Genomic DNA, 17251 nt, shown 5'->3' on the forward strand with positions numbered 1-17251 from the left:
TATTATTATTTTTAAAAACCTGAAAAAAATCCTCACCAGTTTCAGGAAAAGTTAGAAATAGCTCTAAGAAGCACAATATGGAAAGATAAAGTTCAGTAACTTTTGAGTAAAATAAGTTGTTGTTGGATGCCATCTAGTTGAGTCCAAACTGATAGTGACCCCATGAACATCTAATCTCTAAACTCTGTCCTATCCTGTCATTCTCACCATCTCTGACACACTTGAGCCCATTGGTGCAGTTACTAGCCAATCTTAGCAACATATTATAAGGTATTCTAGAAAGAGAATTGATGCCTTTGAGCTGTGGTGCTGGAGAAGTGTACTGAATATACATGGACTGCTAGGAAAACAAACAGGTTTGTCCTGCAGAGGGTGAAGCCAGAATGCTCCTTGGAGTTAAGGATTCTGAAGCTTCGTCTGACATACTTTAGGCATGATGCAAGGGGGGACTGGTCCTTGGAGAGGGACATCATGTTTGAGAGAGTGGAAGGGCGACGAAGGAGAGGAAGACATCGATGAAATGGATCGATTCTGTGAGTGGAGTGGTGGGAATGAGTGTGTTTGAGACAGCGAGGTTGGCACAGGATAGAAAGGCGTTTAGGGCTCTTGTACATAGGGTCGCTATGAGTTGCAAATGATTCGATGGCACATAACAACAACAACAAGAAGAGTATAATATGGTACAATAAACAATTCCAACTTATATTTTTAAGTTGTAAATAAATGAGATTCAGAGACTTAGAGGACACTTTTTTGAATTGGAGAAAATATTATAATGCATTTTAACATATAAGCTACCCAGGCTTTCTGTGTGATTAAATCTGACGTACCCGGAACTCAGAGATGCTGAAAAGATATTTACTTCAAGTTAGTGCTAGCTTTTTCTATGCACAGGGTCTAACACTGGCAAACTAATGAAGAATTGTTTTATTTTAAGAACAGGGAAGTCTTTAACTCAGTGAGCATTTGGAGGATCTGACGGCTTACGTACACACAGTAACCCTGAGATTAGGCTTATAAACAGCAGATATAAACTTTGGAAATTATAGCTCTCTGAAAATCTAATTCATGGCTTCATCATGTTGCTTGTAATTGAAGGCATTCTGAAAAAGAACATATATCATTTATTGCTATAAGGTGCTCTGTAGTCTGTTCCAGTTTATAATGACCCATATACAATAAAGCAAAAATTACATTTCTGAGTCTATGCCTTTCTCATATTTTTTTGTTTGTTTGAGCTCATTGTTGCAGGCAGCATGTCAAATAATTTCATTGAGAGCCTTCCACTCTTTTCCTGACCTACTATTTTACCAAGCATAAGATCCTTCTCCAGACTCTGCCCCTTCTTGTCTGAAGAAGCAAAATGTCTAAAGTAAGCAAAATAAAATATTACTCTTCTCTATTCTTACCAATATTATCATTCAAACACAGCAATTGTTCTTTAATCTTCCTTATTCATTTTCCCATATTTCTATGTGTATCACTCAACAACTCAACTTGTTTCCATTAAATCAGAAAAGACTCATAGCTGATTCTCCACTGGATTTTCAGAACCTGTAATTCGCATAAGAGTAGATCGGCCATCTTTCTCTTGCATAGCAGCTGTTAGATTTGAATTGCTTGTCCTTAGGTTTCCAGGATATCTCATTAACTACTAGGTCAGCAGATTTCCCTACTGAGTCACCAGAGTGTTTTAGGCAATTGAAAATACTATGGAATGGGTCAGGCTTCAAAGTGACATCATTGGTGTTGGGTGTTTTTCTTCTATTTTGTCTTTTACCTTTTTAGAAAATGACCAATTTTAATGGATATTTTTTGGAGTAGGTTTTTTTTCCCTTTAAATTTTATTTTATATTGGTTTTCTTGCAATGTTTGTATACATAGTGTTTCACACTATTCTTCATTCACATTGTGTTTCACACTATTCTTCATTCACATTGTGTTTCATATGATCAATACCTTAAAAAAGTCTTTTGCAGAAAATTTCTCCATTGAAATATATCATTTTCTTTTTACTACCACAAATGTTGATTCTACATACTAGTAAGTGAAATTCTTGTCATGACAGCTTTCTCTTCTTAATATGCTGCTTGTTACATCATGTCTAAGAATTGTAGAGATGTAATCCATATTGAAATTTGTAGTCTTTGAGTTTCATTAATAAGTGCTTCAATTCTTCTTAATTTTCAGAAAGCAAAATTATGTCATCTGTTTGTCACAGGTTGAAAATAAAAGTTTCTCCAAAGAAGAAAGAATGAAAAAACAAAACAAAAACCATAGAAATCAGTGAGGAGAGGCTAAAAAATTTATCTATACCCAAAATTTTTAAACCCTATTAAAAAAATTATGTTTTTACAATATAATGAAAGAAATTTTGTATTCATTAGTATTCTCCTCCTGCAAGTTACCATTACCTCAATGTTATCTAAATGCTAACACTTCTAAAAACAGACTTTTATAGCTAGTAGTTAAGAGCTTAGCCTTTAGAGTCATAGTACTTGAGTTCTAGCGTCAAGTTCATCAGTAATTAGTTGTGTGACAATCGGCACATGATTGAGCTTCTCTGAATTTCAGTGCATACAATCATAAAGTGACAAAACAGTCCTCGCTAAAGATTATTCTTAATTATTGTTGTTGTTTAATGTTGTATTGGAACCAACTTACAGTTAGCTCCCAGTGGGATTTCAGAGATAGTAAATTGCACTGTGGAGATCGTCCATCTTATAAAAGCAAAGCAGTGGAAAGAGTCAAACTGCATGCCTTTGGGTTTACAGTTTAATTCCTCACCACAAAACCATCATACCAAGTGCAATAAAGAATGTGAATATCTCCCATTGTGAGAAATGATAATAATTTTTTCTAATTTTATTTGTTATTAGATTATAAAATTGTTGATGCTTAACCATTTCAGCATACAGAAATATCAATTTCATACAACCAAGCTTAATATGTTATTAATAATAATAATGATACTATTTTGACAAGCCTAGAATTTTAATCAATGATCTCTATTTCCTTATGTCAAAAATACGTGCTTATTCTCCAGATGTTTCATACATGCATTTTACATATGCTAAAGTCTGAAATGTAACATACTGTGACAGCAAGAAACTTTTATAGCTTGTCAATGCATTGGGCTTTGCATTAATGGGCTTTAATAGAGTTATTGTTGTATACCATTGAGATGGAATCGACCCATCACTGACCTTTCAGTGGGTTTTCAGAGACAAGCAATCCCATAGAAGGAGGTTACCCCTCTTTTTCTCCCAGAGTAATTAGTGGATTTGAACCATGTGCCTTTGGGATTGCAGCACAGTTTCTTAACACTAGGCCACTAGAGTTCACTTTTAATAGAGTAGTTTATTTAATAGAGTAATATTTTTAACACTACTTTTGTCATCCCTTATATTAACTACTTGGTGAATTTCTTTTAGCATTTAAAAAAGTACTGGTTACTTGGCTATCACAGGTTTTCTAGGTGATGACCATGTGTGATTACACTAGAATTGGTTGTGGTAAATTGAAAAGTCAAAGGGTAAGAACATTCAGAAACTGAACAGGCATTATTCTCTCATAGAACATGTAATGGTAGCAGTAGGAATAGCCCATTAGAAAGAGTGATTCAGTATTCCTAGAGAGTTTCTAGAGCATGGAACTTATCTTTGAAATCTAGAACAATGTTATTTATCCAGAGTTTTATATCCTGCCTCTTTTTGGTGTTGTTAAATGTCTTGAAATCAGTAACAAATCATAGAGACTCTATTACAACATAATGAAATGCTCCTTGGGTCTGGAGTATCCTTCCAATCTTTGCTATTTGAACGTACTGTTGCAGTTGCTGTGTCAATCCTTCTCATTGGGTGTTCTTCTCTTTCACTGAACTTATTCAATATGGTAGCTCCTCCTATTAATATTCCCAAGATATATGAGGTAAAGCCTTGCAATCCACCTTCTAAAAGAACATTCTGGTTACACTGCTTCCAATTCAGGTGTGTTTGTTCTCTGGGTTGGCCTTAATACATTCAATATGCCACAGTATAATGCTTAGTTGTGAAGACTTTACTCAATTTTATATAATACCCTATTAAAAGGGATCTCTGGTGGCTTAGTGATAAGAAACTGTGCTGAAATTCCAAATCCAAACCCACTAGTTACTCTGTGGGAGAAAGATAAGCAATCTCCTCCAATGGGATTTACTGGCCCTGAAAACCCACTGGAGGGTCAACTGTGGGTTGGTTCCAACTTGATGGTATACTACAACAACTCTACCGAAGCCCATTAATTTGTTACTAACAATCATAAACAATCCTTAATTACTTTTACTCAATTATTTTAAAGTTGTACAGTTCCGGTTTTGTGCATAAGAAAAACAGCAAATGCATCCATGGATATTGTTTCCATCAGCTAAACCTACTTTCAGGAAAAGGCAAATATAACACGAAATGTAGAAAGCACCACAAGATTTGAAGGATGGAACTATACAGAATTTAGTAAAAAATATATTGCAATTATGGAACATTCATAATTAGAAGATAAACCATAGGGATTTAATCATAAATGGGAATTTTTGGTTACAGATATTTTTACTATATAGATTAGAGTATGACATATTTTGAAGGCTGAGCTTCATGTTTTTATATGCTAGCATGGCAATTTTAACTTGCAGGGTACTTAGAAAATTGCACTACTCAATAGGTATATCACAAAAAAATAGCTATAATAGTACAACCAGGTGTTTAAAGAGAGTTATGGAACAGATTTGAGAAGTAGGTAGAGTTGTCTGCTTGGTGTTTAGGGTTGTGAAGGTTGCAATAAGTCCTGATGGTGTAGTGAATAGCATGTTATGCTGCTTACAGAAGATTGGTATCCACTGACTGTGGTGTGAAAGAAAGACTGACAGTCTTCCTGTAAAGATTTACAGTACCAGAACCTTAATAGACTGCTATTATAACTTAAAATCAACTTGATGGTAGTAGGTGAGTGAAGTTCACAACAAAACTACACAAATGAAAATTTAGTAAAGCCATTTCTGACTCATCGTGGCCTTCCTTGGATTTCTGCAGATGAAAATCACACAGGAGGAAACTGCTCATCTTTCTCCCGTGACACTTCTGGTGAACTCGAACTGTAGAGACATGTAGCTCTTGTCTTAGCAGGACAACTCGCTGTGGACTGTGCCATTAGACCCACCCTAACAATGAAGAAATGATCCAGATGAGAAGATTTATAAGGATAGTGGAAAGTAGATGTTGCAAGATATGGATAATTTAGTCATATGAAGAGAATATTTTGCATTTGAAATGCTTTAAAAAATATTTAATGCAATGGGCCCTAACTTTTACTTTATCATAACAGGTGAAGTAATTCAACACTCTTGAGCAAACTACTAATCCTCACTTGGTGTAAGTTGTAACATATGCATAATGGTAAATAAATATTTCTAACTTTCCACTGTATTTGTAAAATTTACTATTAAGTTACACTGCAATCCCAAATGTGTGCGGTTAGAATCCACGGAATGCTCTGCTAAAGAAGGGGGGGCAATCTCCTTGTGTGCCAGTCGGATCTCCTCTTGTGCCAGTTGGATCTGATTCGATGATACATGACAACAACAACGAGAGAGAAAGAGGTGAGAAAAAGAGAGAGAGAGAGAGAATTAATAATTATTATATTTTTATATAATTTACTGTAAATGAAAATTATTCGTTTTTACAAGATTTCATTGAACAGTTAATGTCTGCTTAGTTCATTGTATTCTTAAAAATAAATAGTTACTGGCTTTAGATAATTAAAAATTGACTGAAAGAATAGATAATGAAATTATATGATAGTAGTAGGTAGATGTATTGATACAGTATCTGCAGCAATGGGGGTTGGTGTGTTGGAATTAGTGAGACTGGTCCAGGACAGAGAAAGGTTTCAGAACTCATTAGAGGTAGTAGGCAACTCAATGGCACACAACAACAACAAAAACAACATACTATATTGATTGTTTTCTAAGCTTCATGTTTACAGTTAACAAGATCTTAGGGAGAGTTTCATATTTAAAAGTTGTTATTTTTATTATATTTTGAAGAAACATCCTTCTAAGTGGTACAGCATTCTTCCGTCAATATGTACTGAGGTAACCAGGGGTTTCTGTTATGCTGAATCTTGTGCCACTGGGGTGTTAATTGACATAAAAGTTACCCATCGTGCGCAGTGTTTGGTGTAGCTCCCTATTTAAGACAGTTTGGAAGCAGTAATGGCATCCAAGTCCTAAACAACATGCCTCTGAAAACTATGAACTTTGAGAAATGATAGTTATCAAAAGGCTTTATCTCTTTTGTTCATAGGGTCGCTATGAGTCTTTGTTGACTTGACGGCAATAAACAACAACATATGTTCAGTATCACCTTAGAGTTGTGCAGAGGAGTTTATTGAAGTGAATAATGCCTTGTGCACATTGGGACTGTTTAGTAACTCACAATGTACAATGTATAGCTCAAGCTGAGAGGTCAAGGATTTTGGGGGCGTTGTCACAGTTGTTAGGTGCTATCAAGTAGTCTCTGACCCACAATTGCACCATCTGTTACAGAATGAAGCCCTACTCAGTCCTATGCCGTTTTTACAGTCTCTGGTTCCCACAGAAATGTTCAGTATTAGACTTTGAGGCTTGACTTTTTCTTCGAGATTGTGAAATGCTGAATTTGGTCTTTTGGTTTCCTAACTCCAGATCTTAGCTCATTTCATAACAAGATATTACTTTTCCTTTTTTGAACTAGGCTTTCAAGTCCTCTTTTTGCTTCTTTTGAAGAAAAGATCGTATTTTCTATTTTTTAATTAGTTCTATGTCTATGGTGATGAAGCAAGAAGTTGAAGCTGCTTTGAAGGAAATAGTAAGAAATAAGTCCCCAGGAATAGATGGTATACCAATTGACGTATTTCAGCTAACAGATGCTGTCCAGGATGTGCTCATCATGTTGTGTCAAGAAATCTTGAGAACAACCACTTGGCCGACTGACTGGAAGAGATCTATCTTTGTTCCCATTCCAAATAAGGGTGACCCAATGGAGTGTGGAGACTACAGAACAAGATCAATGATTTCACATGCAATCTAGATTCTACTAAAGATTATCCAAAAACAACTGGAACAGCACATCAGCAGAAAATTGACAGAAGTCCAGGCTGGGTTTAGAAGGGGTCGTGGTACTAGGGATATTGTAGCTGATGTTAGATGGATCTTAGCTGAAAGCAGAGAATACCAGAAGAATGTCTATCTGTGTTTCATTGATTATGCAAAGGCCTTTGACTGTGTGGATCTTTATAAACTGTGGCTGACTCTGAGAAGAATGGGAATCCCAGAACATTTAATCGTGCTAATGCAAAACCTATACTTGGACCAAGAGGAAGTTGTCAGAACAGAGCAGGGTCACACTTCATGGTTCAAAATTGGAAAGGGTGTACGCCAGGGATGTGTCCTGTCTCCATACCTTTTCAACCTGTATGCAGAGCAGATTATCTGAGAGGCTGGGCTCTGTGAGAATTGTGGCGTCAGGCTTTGTGGAAGATCTACTAACAAACTGCATTATGCAGATGATACAACCCTGCTCCCTGAAACTGAGGAGGACCTCATGCACTTACTGCAGAGGGTCAAGGATTGCAGCCTTCAGTATGGACTGAGGCTCAATGTCAGAAAGACAAAGATTTTCACTACTGGACCAATCGGTAGCATCAGGATGGATGGTGAAGAGATTGAGATTACTCACAGCTTCCGTTTGCTCGGTTCCATGGTGAACACTCTTGGCACCAGTAGCCAGGAAATCAAAAAACGTATTGCGATGGGAAAGTCTGCGGTTAGGGACCTCTCTAAAGTACTCAAGAACAACGGTTTCTCTCTGGAAACAAAGGTACCCCTGATATAGGCCACGGTCTTTGCAATCACTTGTTATGCATCAGAGAGTTGGACAATGACTAGGGAGGTCAGAAGGAGAATTGATGCCTTTGAGCTGTGGTGCTGGAGAAGGGTATTGAATGTACCCTGGACTGCCAAGATAACAAACAGATTCATCCTGGAGAGGGTTAAACCAAGCTGGGCTTGGTCTGACATATTTTGGGCATGTTGCAAGGAGGGAGAAGGACATCATGCTTGGGAGAGTGGAGGGTCAGCACAAGAGGAAAAGACTCTTTATGAGATGGACTGATTCAGTGACTGTGGTAATCGGATGGGTGTGTCAGAGGCAGTGCGATTGGCACAGGATAGAGCACGGTTTAGGGCTGTTGTACATAGGGTCACTATGAGTCGCAAGTGACTCGATGGCACATAACAACTATGTCTAGGAAGTTCTGTTGGCCTAGTGGTAAGAAGCTGTTCTGCAGTCTCAAATTCAAGGGGACTGAGTCCACCAGCTATTCCTGGGTGAAGCATTGGACATTTTCTCCTGTGATTTTCTGCCTCTGAAAACCTGCTGAAGGATCTGCTATGGTCAATTCAGATACGATGGGAAACAACAAAAAATGTCCAGGAAAAGATCTGTATCTTTCTTCCTTTATTTATGGTGTTCTTAACATTCTCCTACAATTCTTTTGATCTGTGCTCATTAGTGTTCAAATCTTTTTTTTTATTTAATCTCTACAGTCACATGGAGAACAGTAAAGTTTTATTTTAGCTCTGATGGATCTTATTTTAATTTTCATTATTTTCAACTTGAATCTGCATAAGAACAATTGCAGACATGTTCCTTGCCTGATCTTATTCTGTCTGATGTCAGGGAGTTTCCTTACTGTCTCTATCCACAGATGTAGTCAATTTGGTTTCTATGTTTCTACATGTTTAGACTCTGCTTGTGTTTTTTTTATGTATTATAAAATATTTGCAGTGAATAAAGCATTAGTTATACAAAATTCTGTCATGTGATCCTCAAACTCCTTTCTTGAAACATGAGCAGGAGAAATTTGATAAGGAAGCAGGTAGATTGTTTCAAAGTGAAATTGCAGTATTAAATAATCCCACTTTAGGAACTCTTACAAAAAGTAGATTAGAGTGCACTGGGAAATAAAAAAAAAAACAAACAAAAACATAAAATAGAAAAGCAACATCAAGCATCCACATTGCTTTTAGTTTTGGTACATTGCATCAGATCCCTCTTTTGTATCATTTCAGATCTTCTTGATATCACATATCTTATATTTCTGCTACCACCGCAGTGACTGTTGTACATAGACCCCCATCTACCTTCTGGCAGCTATAACCTGAGAGTGTCTGATTTTATGTCTTGCTATTTATCTTCTGGACTAGAGACTTCCTTCTTGATACTGAGATATGAGATTTTGGGCCATCTCCTAGTATCCAATGTGTGTGCCTGAAATCTGAAATACAGAAGAGGTAATGCCCGTGACTCTTCCCTTCCCCTGAGGAGAGGGGGGGAAATATAAATTAGGTTTAATTTACATTCCACAGGATATATTTGTTACACTTATAAGTTATGGCTATTCTCGTTAAAACTGTCTAGATTGGCTATAGACAAATCTTGAAAATAACCACAGAGATATACTGTTGCTTTTATAATGATAAGTTTTTGAAAAATGAAAATTGCTGCAGTAATGAGGTGACAGTCTGTGTCATTGTATCCACTCTGGACTGATAGTATATAAAGGTCCTGGAACATCAGATGATATTCAGACTTCAGAAACTTCCTATTACACCTCAACTGAAACTTTGTCCCTGAACATCATGTGTTACAACTATTACAGTGGCTGTGGCTGTGGCTCTGCCTATGGCTGTGGCTCTGGTTCAGGTTATGGCTGTGGCTACGGTTCAGGCTATGGCTGTGGCTATGGTTCAGGCTATGGCTGTGGCTATGGTTCAGGCTATGGCTGTGGCTATGGCTCTGGCTGTGGCGCTGGCTATGGCTGTGGTTATGGCTCTGGTTATGGCTCTGGCTATGGCTGTGGCTATGGTTCTGGCTGTGGCTGTGGCTATGGTTCTGGCTATGGCTGTGGCTATGGCTCTGGCTGTGGCGCTGGCTATGGCTGTGGTTATGGCTCTGGTTATGGTTCTGGCTATGGCTGTGGATATGGTTCCTGCTATGGCTTCTGTGGCTACCGGCCATTTTGCTACAGAAGATGCTATTCTTGCTGTTAGAACATCACTCTCAAAGCACCATTTGCCTCTGAACTAACACTATAAAAATAATTATGATTAAAGCAGCTCTATATCAAGATATATACATTCAAGAAAACATGCGTTTTACAAACACATTTACCTCTGCATGTCTGTTTCTTAGAATAATTTTATTGTATTAGGAAACTCTATGATAGCATCCATTTTCCAAATGATAATTTTTACTCTTTCAGTCTGTAATTTTCTGTTATGAATGTATTTCTTTCCTCTAGAGTTGGGGAAGATTCTCAATAAAAATTATTCTTTGTTTTCAACAATTGTCTGTGTAATTGTTGTGAATGACTTTTTTCTTGAATTATGTTGGCAACTATTGGCAATTCATGAACCGCCAAAAGAACAAACAAATCTGTCTTGAAAGAAGTATAACCAGAGTGCTCTTTAACAATAAGAAAGGAGAAACTTCATCTGACATATTTTGGGCATGTTGTCAAGAAGGATCAATTCTTGGAAAAATACATCATTGTGGGAAAGGTAGCTGTTGTTGTTATTGTTATGTGCTGTCGAGTAGCCTGTGACTCATAGAGACCATATGTACAACAGATCTGAACCCTTCTCTAACCTGAGCTAGTCTCACTGACTCCAATAAACCTAATCCCACTGTCCCAGTTATCATGTCAAGTCATTTCATTCACAATCTTCCTCTCTTGCACTGTCCCTCCATTTTTTCCAAACATGGTATTCTTTTCTAAGGACTGGTGTCTCCTGGTCATGTGCTTCAAAATCCTTGTCTTCAAGGAGAATCTTGGTTTCAACCTCTCCAAGACATACCCATTTGTTCTCCTGGTGGACCATGATATGTTCAATACTGTTTTCAAGCACCATAACTCAAATACATCAATTCTTATTTTGTCATACTTAGTTATTGTATATCTTGGAAACATGACATATCATTCCAAAGACCATGGCCTAGATCAGACTTCCCTTAGACTCTAGACTGACCTCATTGCTCCTCAGCACTCTGGATAGTTTCCTAACAACATATTTACCCAATACAACTAGTCTTTTGATTTCATGATTGCTGTTGCCAAGAGTGTTGACTGTGGAGGTGAGCAAGCCAATATTAACAACCTCTTCACCTATCGTGGTGCTGCTGTCAGTTGGCTCAGTAATGAGAATCTGTCTTCTTGATGTTGAACTTCAATCCATATTGAAGACTACAGCCCTTGACCTTCTGAAGCAAATATTTCAGGACCTTTTAAGTTTTCACAAACAAGGTTTTATCATCTGTATAACGTAGGTTGTGGATGAGTCTTCCTCCAATCCTGATGCCACACTCCTTCTCAGAAAGTCCTGCCTCTCAAATGGTAAGTTCTGTGCATAGATTGAGAAGATATGGAGACAGGACACATCCCTGACACACTCCTTTCCTAATTTTGAACCATGTAATTCTTCCTTGCTCTGTTCTGAGGACTGCTTCATGGTTCAAGGATAGGTTTGACATGAACACAATCAATACATCATCAATGAAATACAGATAGACATTCTTCTGGTACTCTCTGGTTTCACCAAGATGAATTTAACATTGGCAATAATGCCTCTCATGCCACAGTTTCTTCTAAACCCAGAGAGTATTGCTGGTAGCTATTAATGTACTGTTCCAGTCATCTTTTCATAATCTTCCACAGTATTTTGCTTGTGTGTGATATTAGTGATGTTGTTTGATAATTTCCACACTCTGTTGGATCACTTTTTGTTGGGATAGGAGTAAATATTATCTCTTCCTGTCAGTTGGCTAGGAAGTTGTCCTCCAGATTTCTTGGCATGTCCTAGTGAGCTCATACATGGCATCATCTGTTTGTTGAAATACATCAATTGAAATGCTGTCAATTCCTGCGACCTTGTTTTTTTGCCAAGTCCTTCAGAGCAGCTTGAACTTCCTCCTTAATCACCATTACCTCTTCATTATATGTTGTTTCACGAAATATTTCTGCATCAGGCAATTCTTTTTGGTACAGTAACTCTGTATAAAGTGACTACAACCATGGGCATGAGGGAGAACATTATAAAGGAACAAGATAGGGCAAGTTTTAGTTAGGTTGTTCTTTATGAGGGTTGTTACGAGTTGTAGTGAACTCAATGACACTTGACAATAATAACCACTTCACAATGGAGCCAAAACCAAATTCAAACAAATTCTTTTAATTTCACTCACCACCCCCACCCATCAAATTGTACAACCCAGTGATTGATATCCCTCTACCCATGCATGTCTACATCCCTCTGCTTCCAGCCTCTCCCGCTCCTCCTGGATTATTAGCTCATTCTACAATAATGGATTTACACAATATTTATCCTTGTGGGACTGAGTTATTTCACGCAACATAATGCTCTCCAGTCCCTCCCAAGGTAGATAATAATTTACAAAGCATTGCTCCTGTGTGCTGCACAGTATTCCATTGTGTGAATGTACCATAATTTCTCAATCCATTCATTTGTGGTTGGACAATTGGGCTGTTTCCATGTTCTTGTGATGGTGAATAATGCTGCTATGAACATTGGTATACAAATCTCAGTTTCTGCCTCAGTTCTCATATTCTCCAAGTAGTGGAATAACTGGGTCATACATTCTTAAACCTTTATCATAAGCAATGATACCTATTTCAGATATCCTACATCTTCGGGCCCCTACAGGTTTTTCCTTTGTGTAATGTAAGAGGAATTAACCTTTCCAGGAGACTGTAACAAAAATCACAAAGAGAAAGAATATGGACAGCACACTTAAAGAAAAAAATGGAATTAAAGTGAATCTATTGTTATTGAGTGAGTATAGTTAGGATTTGTTGGTAAGTATGAGAAGTAAAAACTTAGAGAAATAACTTCCAAGAGATATGTGTCTTGTCATATAAATATGATACAATTGAAAATTTGTTCATTTACCTCTTTTTAGAAATTTGAATGAATTTACATAAGCAGCAGATAAGTTTTAAAAATATTCTGACCTAGAGAAAAGAGTAGCTAAAAAGCCCTCAAATCAAAACCACATATAAAAATGTTTTTTACTCTTAGAGGTTTTACATTCTAGTTGGCAAATATTTAAAGGAAATAGAAAAAAATTAAGATAAATTAAAAGATAATTGCTATAGAGGGAAAAATCAGTTATAGATGAAAAACTATAATTAAAGAATTAAAAAAAAAACCCACACAAACCAAACAGACACAGAGACATAAGCCATTAGTCTTTTAAATTTGTGAGAGATGACTTGACATTTGATAAAAGATACTTGTAGTGCAGAAAAAATGCAAAGAGGACAATTACATTTATTGTTTGGGGTATTATAAGGATGTATTATTTCTAGTTTGGAAAGAACAAGATTCAATGACTTGAAAGGTACTCTTTGGATTTAATGGTTTTAATTAAATCCATCTTGAGAAAGATACAGGGTCAGTGAAAGAGAGGAAGACTCTCAACAAAAACAAATTGAAACTGACTGTAACAATGGGCTTGAGCATATCAGAAATAGGGAGGATAAAACAGGATAGGGCAATTATCAGATTTGTTGCTCATGGGGTCACTGAATTCTGAGACTTAATGCCTAACAACGTAATGAAGAAAAGCATCTAGTTTAGTTGTCAGTGGGAATTTATGAAGGACTAAATCTGAGGTCTCTGGAGCTAAGAGACATCATACCACACACTTCAACTCCAATGAAGACAGCCAGTTCACCAAAAGTCAAATTTGAAGTGTGATTGTGCCCAGGATCTATCACTGATTAACTAATGAAGGAGTAGAGTTTCTTTAAAGAGCAAGACAGTGTTAATGTGGTGAACATTTGTAAAGGAAAATCTGAGGACTCTGTGCTCCTAGTAACTCTCATATTAGGCTTATACATATCAGAAAATTAATAGAGAAATTACAACTCTTTTAAAGTATAGCTATGGATCTATCATCATGATAGATGGTGAAGTGATTGAGATTGTTAACAGCTTAGGTTTGCTTGGCTCCACAATCAACACTCTTGATACTAGCAGCCAGGAAATCAAAAGATAAATTACTTTGGGAAAGTCTGCTAACAAGTACCTATCCAGAGTACTGAAGAGCAACAGTGTCAGTCAAGAAACTAAGGTGTGCCTGATCTAGGACATATGCTTGCTATGCATCAGAGAGCTGGACAATGACTAAGGATGATAGAAAAATTGATGTTATTGAGTAGTGGCACTGGAGAAGAGTCTAGAATACCATGGACTGCTAGGAAAACAAACAGGTCCTTCCTGGAAAGGGTGAAATACTGTTCCTTGGAGGTAGGGATTTTGAAGTTTGGGCATGGTGCAAAGAGGGACTAGGACTTGGAGAGGGACATCATGTTTGGAAAGGTGGAGGGACAGAAAGACAGGAAGACCCTGGATGAGATGCATTGACTTGGATTTTGAAGCTCTATCTGATGTAGTTTGGGCATGTTGCAAGACCCTGGATGAGATGCATTGACTTAATTCCTGGAGTGATGGGGAGTCAGAGACAATGCAATTGGATCATGGCTAGAGCAGGGTTCAGAGCTGTTGTACACAGGGTTGGTATGAGTCAGAATCAACTTGATGGTAAATAACAACAACATGGCTCTATTACCTTTCTTTTTACTGAAGAGATTCTGAAAATGAAGGCATTCCTATGTAAAGTATTATATATCCAGAAAAAGTCTTAATAACATAATTAGCATAAAATTATGAAATATTCTTATTATTTATCACTATTGATCTTTACCTAGTAATACTCTGACTTTTCAAGTCCCCTTCAAGTCTTTTCTATTCCTTCACCTCTGCCCAAAATACACCCACTGCACCCTGCTATACTAATGATTTTTACCCTTCTCTTTTTCTGCTCCTTTCCCCCATCTGAATATTTATGTATATCTTACTAGATACCCTTGTAATTTTATAATAATGATATTATGCAGTATTGTCTGGATGAAATGGACTTAATTCAATCAACATAAAGTTCTCTAGACTCTCCCACATTATAATAATATTTTACAAAATTGTTATTCCTTAGTGCTGCATAGTATTCCATTGTATGAATGTACCACTTCCTTAAATCATTTATTTGTTGATGACCATTTGAACTGCGTTCATATTCTTGCTATGTGAGTGATGCTGCTATGAACATAGGTGTACATATTTCTATTCATGTCTTTGTTCTAATTTCCTTAGAGTATACTTTTAGCAGTAAAATAGCTCGGTCACATAAACTTTCTAAGTTCAGTTTTATGAGAAAATGCCATACTTCCTTCCAGAATGATTACACCATTTTGCAATCTTGCCAGCAGTGCAGTAGAGTTTCAAACTCTTCACATGGAGCACTTACTACTTGCTGTTCTTTTGTACTTGCCTACTACTACTTGAGTTAGATGCTATCTCATTGTTTTGATATGTTTATCTCTGATTGCCACGGATTTTGAGGATGAAACACAATGTAAATGAAGGTTTGTATAAAACACAGTGTACATAAATGAAACACAACTTTAATGAATTATTTTGAAAACCAATGAAAAATATGAAATGTTTTGACTCTTTTGGTCAAAGAACATTTCTGTTCAATATAAGAACCAAGAAATAACAATGATGTTTGCAAAGACATGAATAATAAAATTATGAACACACACAGAGAATAATAAAATTAGATAAAATTTTGCATGTGAGTGTGTGGGAAGCCTGAAGTCTGGTACTGGAGAAAATGCACATTATGGTGAGAATTTCTTTTTAAATATTAAGTGATGATCTCCCCATCACTAAGTGAGTTCTACTTCATAGCAAGCCTCCAGTGGGTCTCTAGGAATGCAAATCTTATAGGAGGATATTATCCATCTCTCCATCATGAAGCTTATTTGTTGGTTCAATTCTTCAGTGCTTCTGTTAGCAGAAAGACTCCTTATTATGAAGTACAAACATTCTGAATTATAAAATGATTTCTTAAATTTTTTTCAATTTTCACATCAAACCTCAAAATTCATGTTTAACTATGTGACAAAGTTGGTAGTACTGACAGGAATCCTGTAAATTTCATAACAATTGAAAATCTTTCATTGACTATTAGATATCACATCATATTTTTAAAATATAATGTGTGTTTAGCATCATGGTGCTACCAACAAAGAACTCAAGAGAGAAACTTAAATCAATCAGAAATTGCTCTCAAAAGAAAATTATAGCGTTGTTCAGTTTCATGAGAGGTAAAATGGAATTTTTTGATAGAAGAATGTAGAAAAAGAAAGAAGCTCATAGCTTTGTACTAGAGTGTAAACCCTAGTGAAAAACAAAAAGGAAATTTTTGGGTACCGTAGGGCTGCACTGTGAAATATCATAGCCACTAGGAAGTGCAGCTATTAAACAATTGAAATATGGCTCAATATTACTATTGCAAATGCAACGTACACAGTAAATTTCAAAGACTTACTGTAAAAACATGTGGAATATATAAAATAACTTAAACATTTTTACCATATGCTAAATAAGAGTATAGTTTTTTGCTATTGTATATCAAGATAAATAGCATTTGACTTCAACACTTGCCCTTTACATGTAGAAAGTATTTCTCATAAGTCTTATGCTACTATGTTGCTTTAAAAATTTGCGTGTCAAATTTACAAAAAATATCTTGTTGAGGAGGGAGCAGTGGCAGATTAACAGAAGATTCATGGTATTTGGAGGAAAACAGAGTAAACTGCATAAAGTTTTATTAAAATTATTTCCCCACATTTTTAAATGAGTATTTTAAAAATGTATGATTATCAGAAAAGTTACAAATCTATATAAGGAGTTGTATTGTGAGCCAGCCAGACCAGAGCAGTTAGTGCTTCACAGTAATAACTGAGTTTTAATCTATGATTAAAAGAATAAAAATTATTATATGAATTATTTATATTTTATCATTCAGTTGCTAACTAAAAGCTCAGAAGATCAAACACAACAAGTGCTCTATAAGAGAAAGCATTGGTAATCAACTTCTACAAATAGAAACCATTTGAAAAGCAATATTGGAAAGGTGGAGGGACAGAAAGACAGGAAGACCCTGGATGAGATGCATTGACTTAATTCCTGGAGTGATGGGGAGTCAGAGACAATGCAATTGGATCATGGCTAGAGCAGGGTTCAGAGCTG

The 17251-nt window shown here is 36.4% G+C and overlaps 1 protein-coding gene across 1 annotated transcript; it reads left to right on the plus strand.

Moving 5' to 3' along the window:
* Positions 1–9712: 9712 nt before the first annotated feature.
* Positions 9713–10123, plus strand: LOC102861592 (keratin-associated protein 6-2-like). The gene has a single exon (XM_006886805.1). It carries the CDS (start codon positions 9713–9715, stop codon positions 10121–10123), a length of 411 nt encoding a protein of 136 aa, XP_006886867.1.
* The last annotated feature ends 7128 nt before the right edge of the window (positions 10124–17251 follow it).

This window comes from Elephantulus edwardii, unplaced genomic scaffold (assembly GCF_000299155.1).
Source record: "Elephantulus edwardii isolate Elephantulus edwardi_28Jun2011 unplaced genomic scaffold, EleEdw1.0 scaffold00051, whole genome shotgun sequence".
Taxonomy (NCBI): domain Eukaryota; kingdom Metazoa; phylum Chordata; class Mammalia; order Macroscelidea; family Macroscelididae; genus Elephantulus; species Elephantulus edwardii.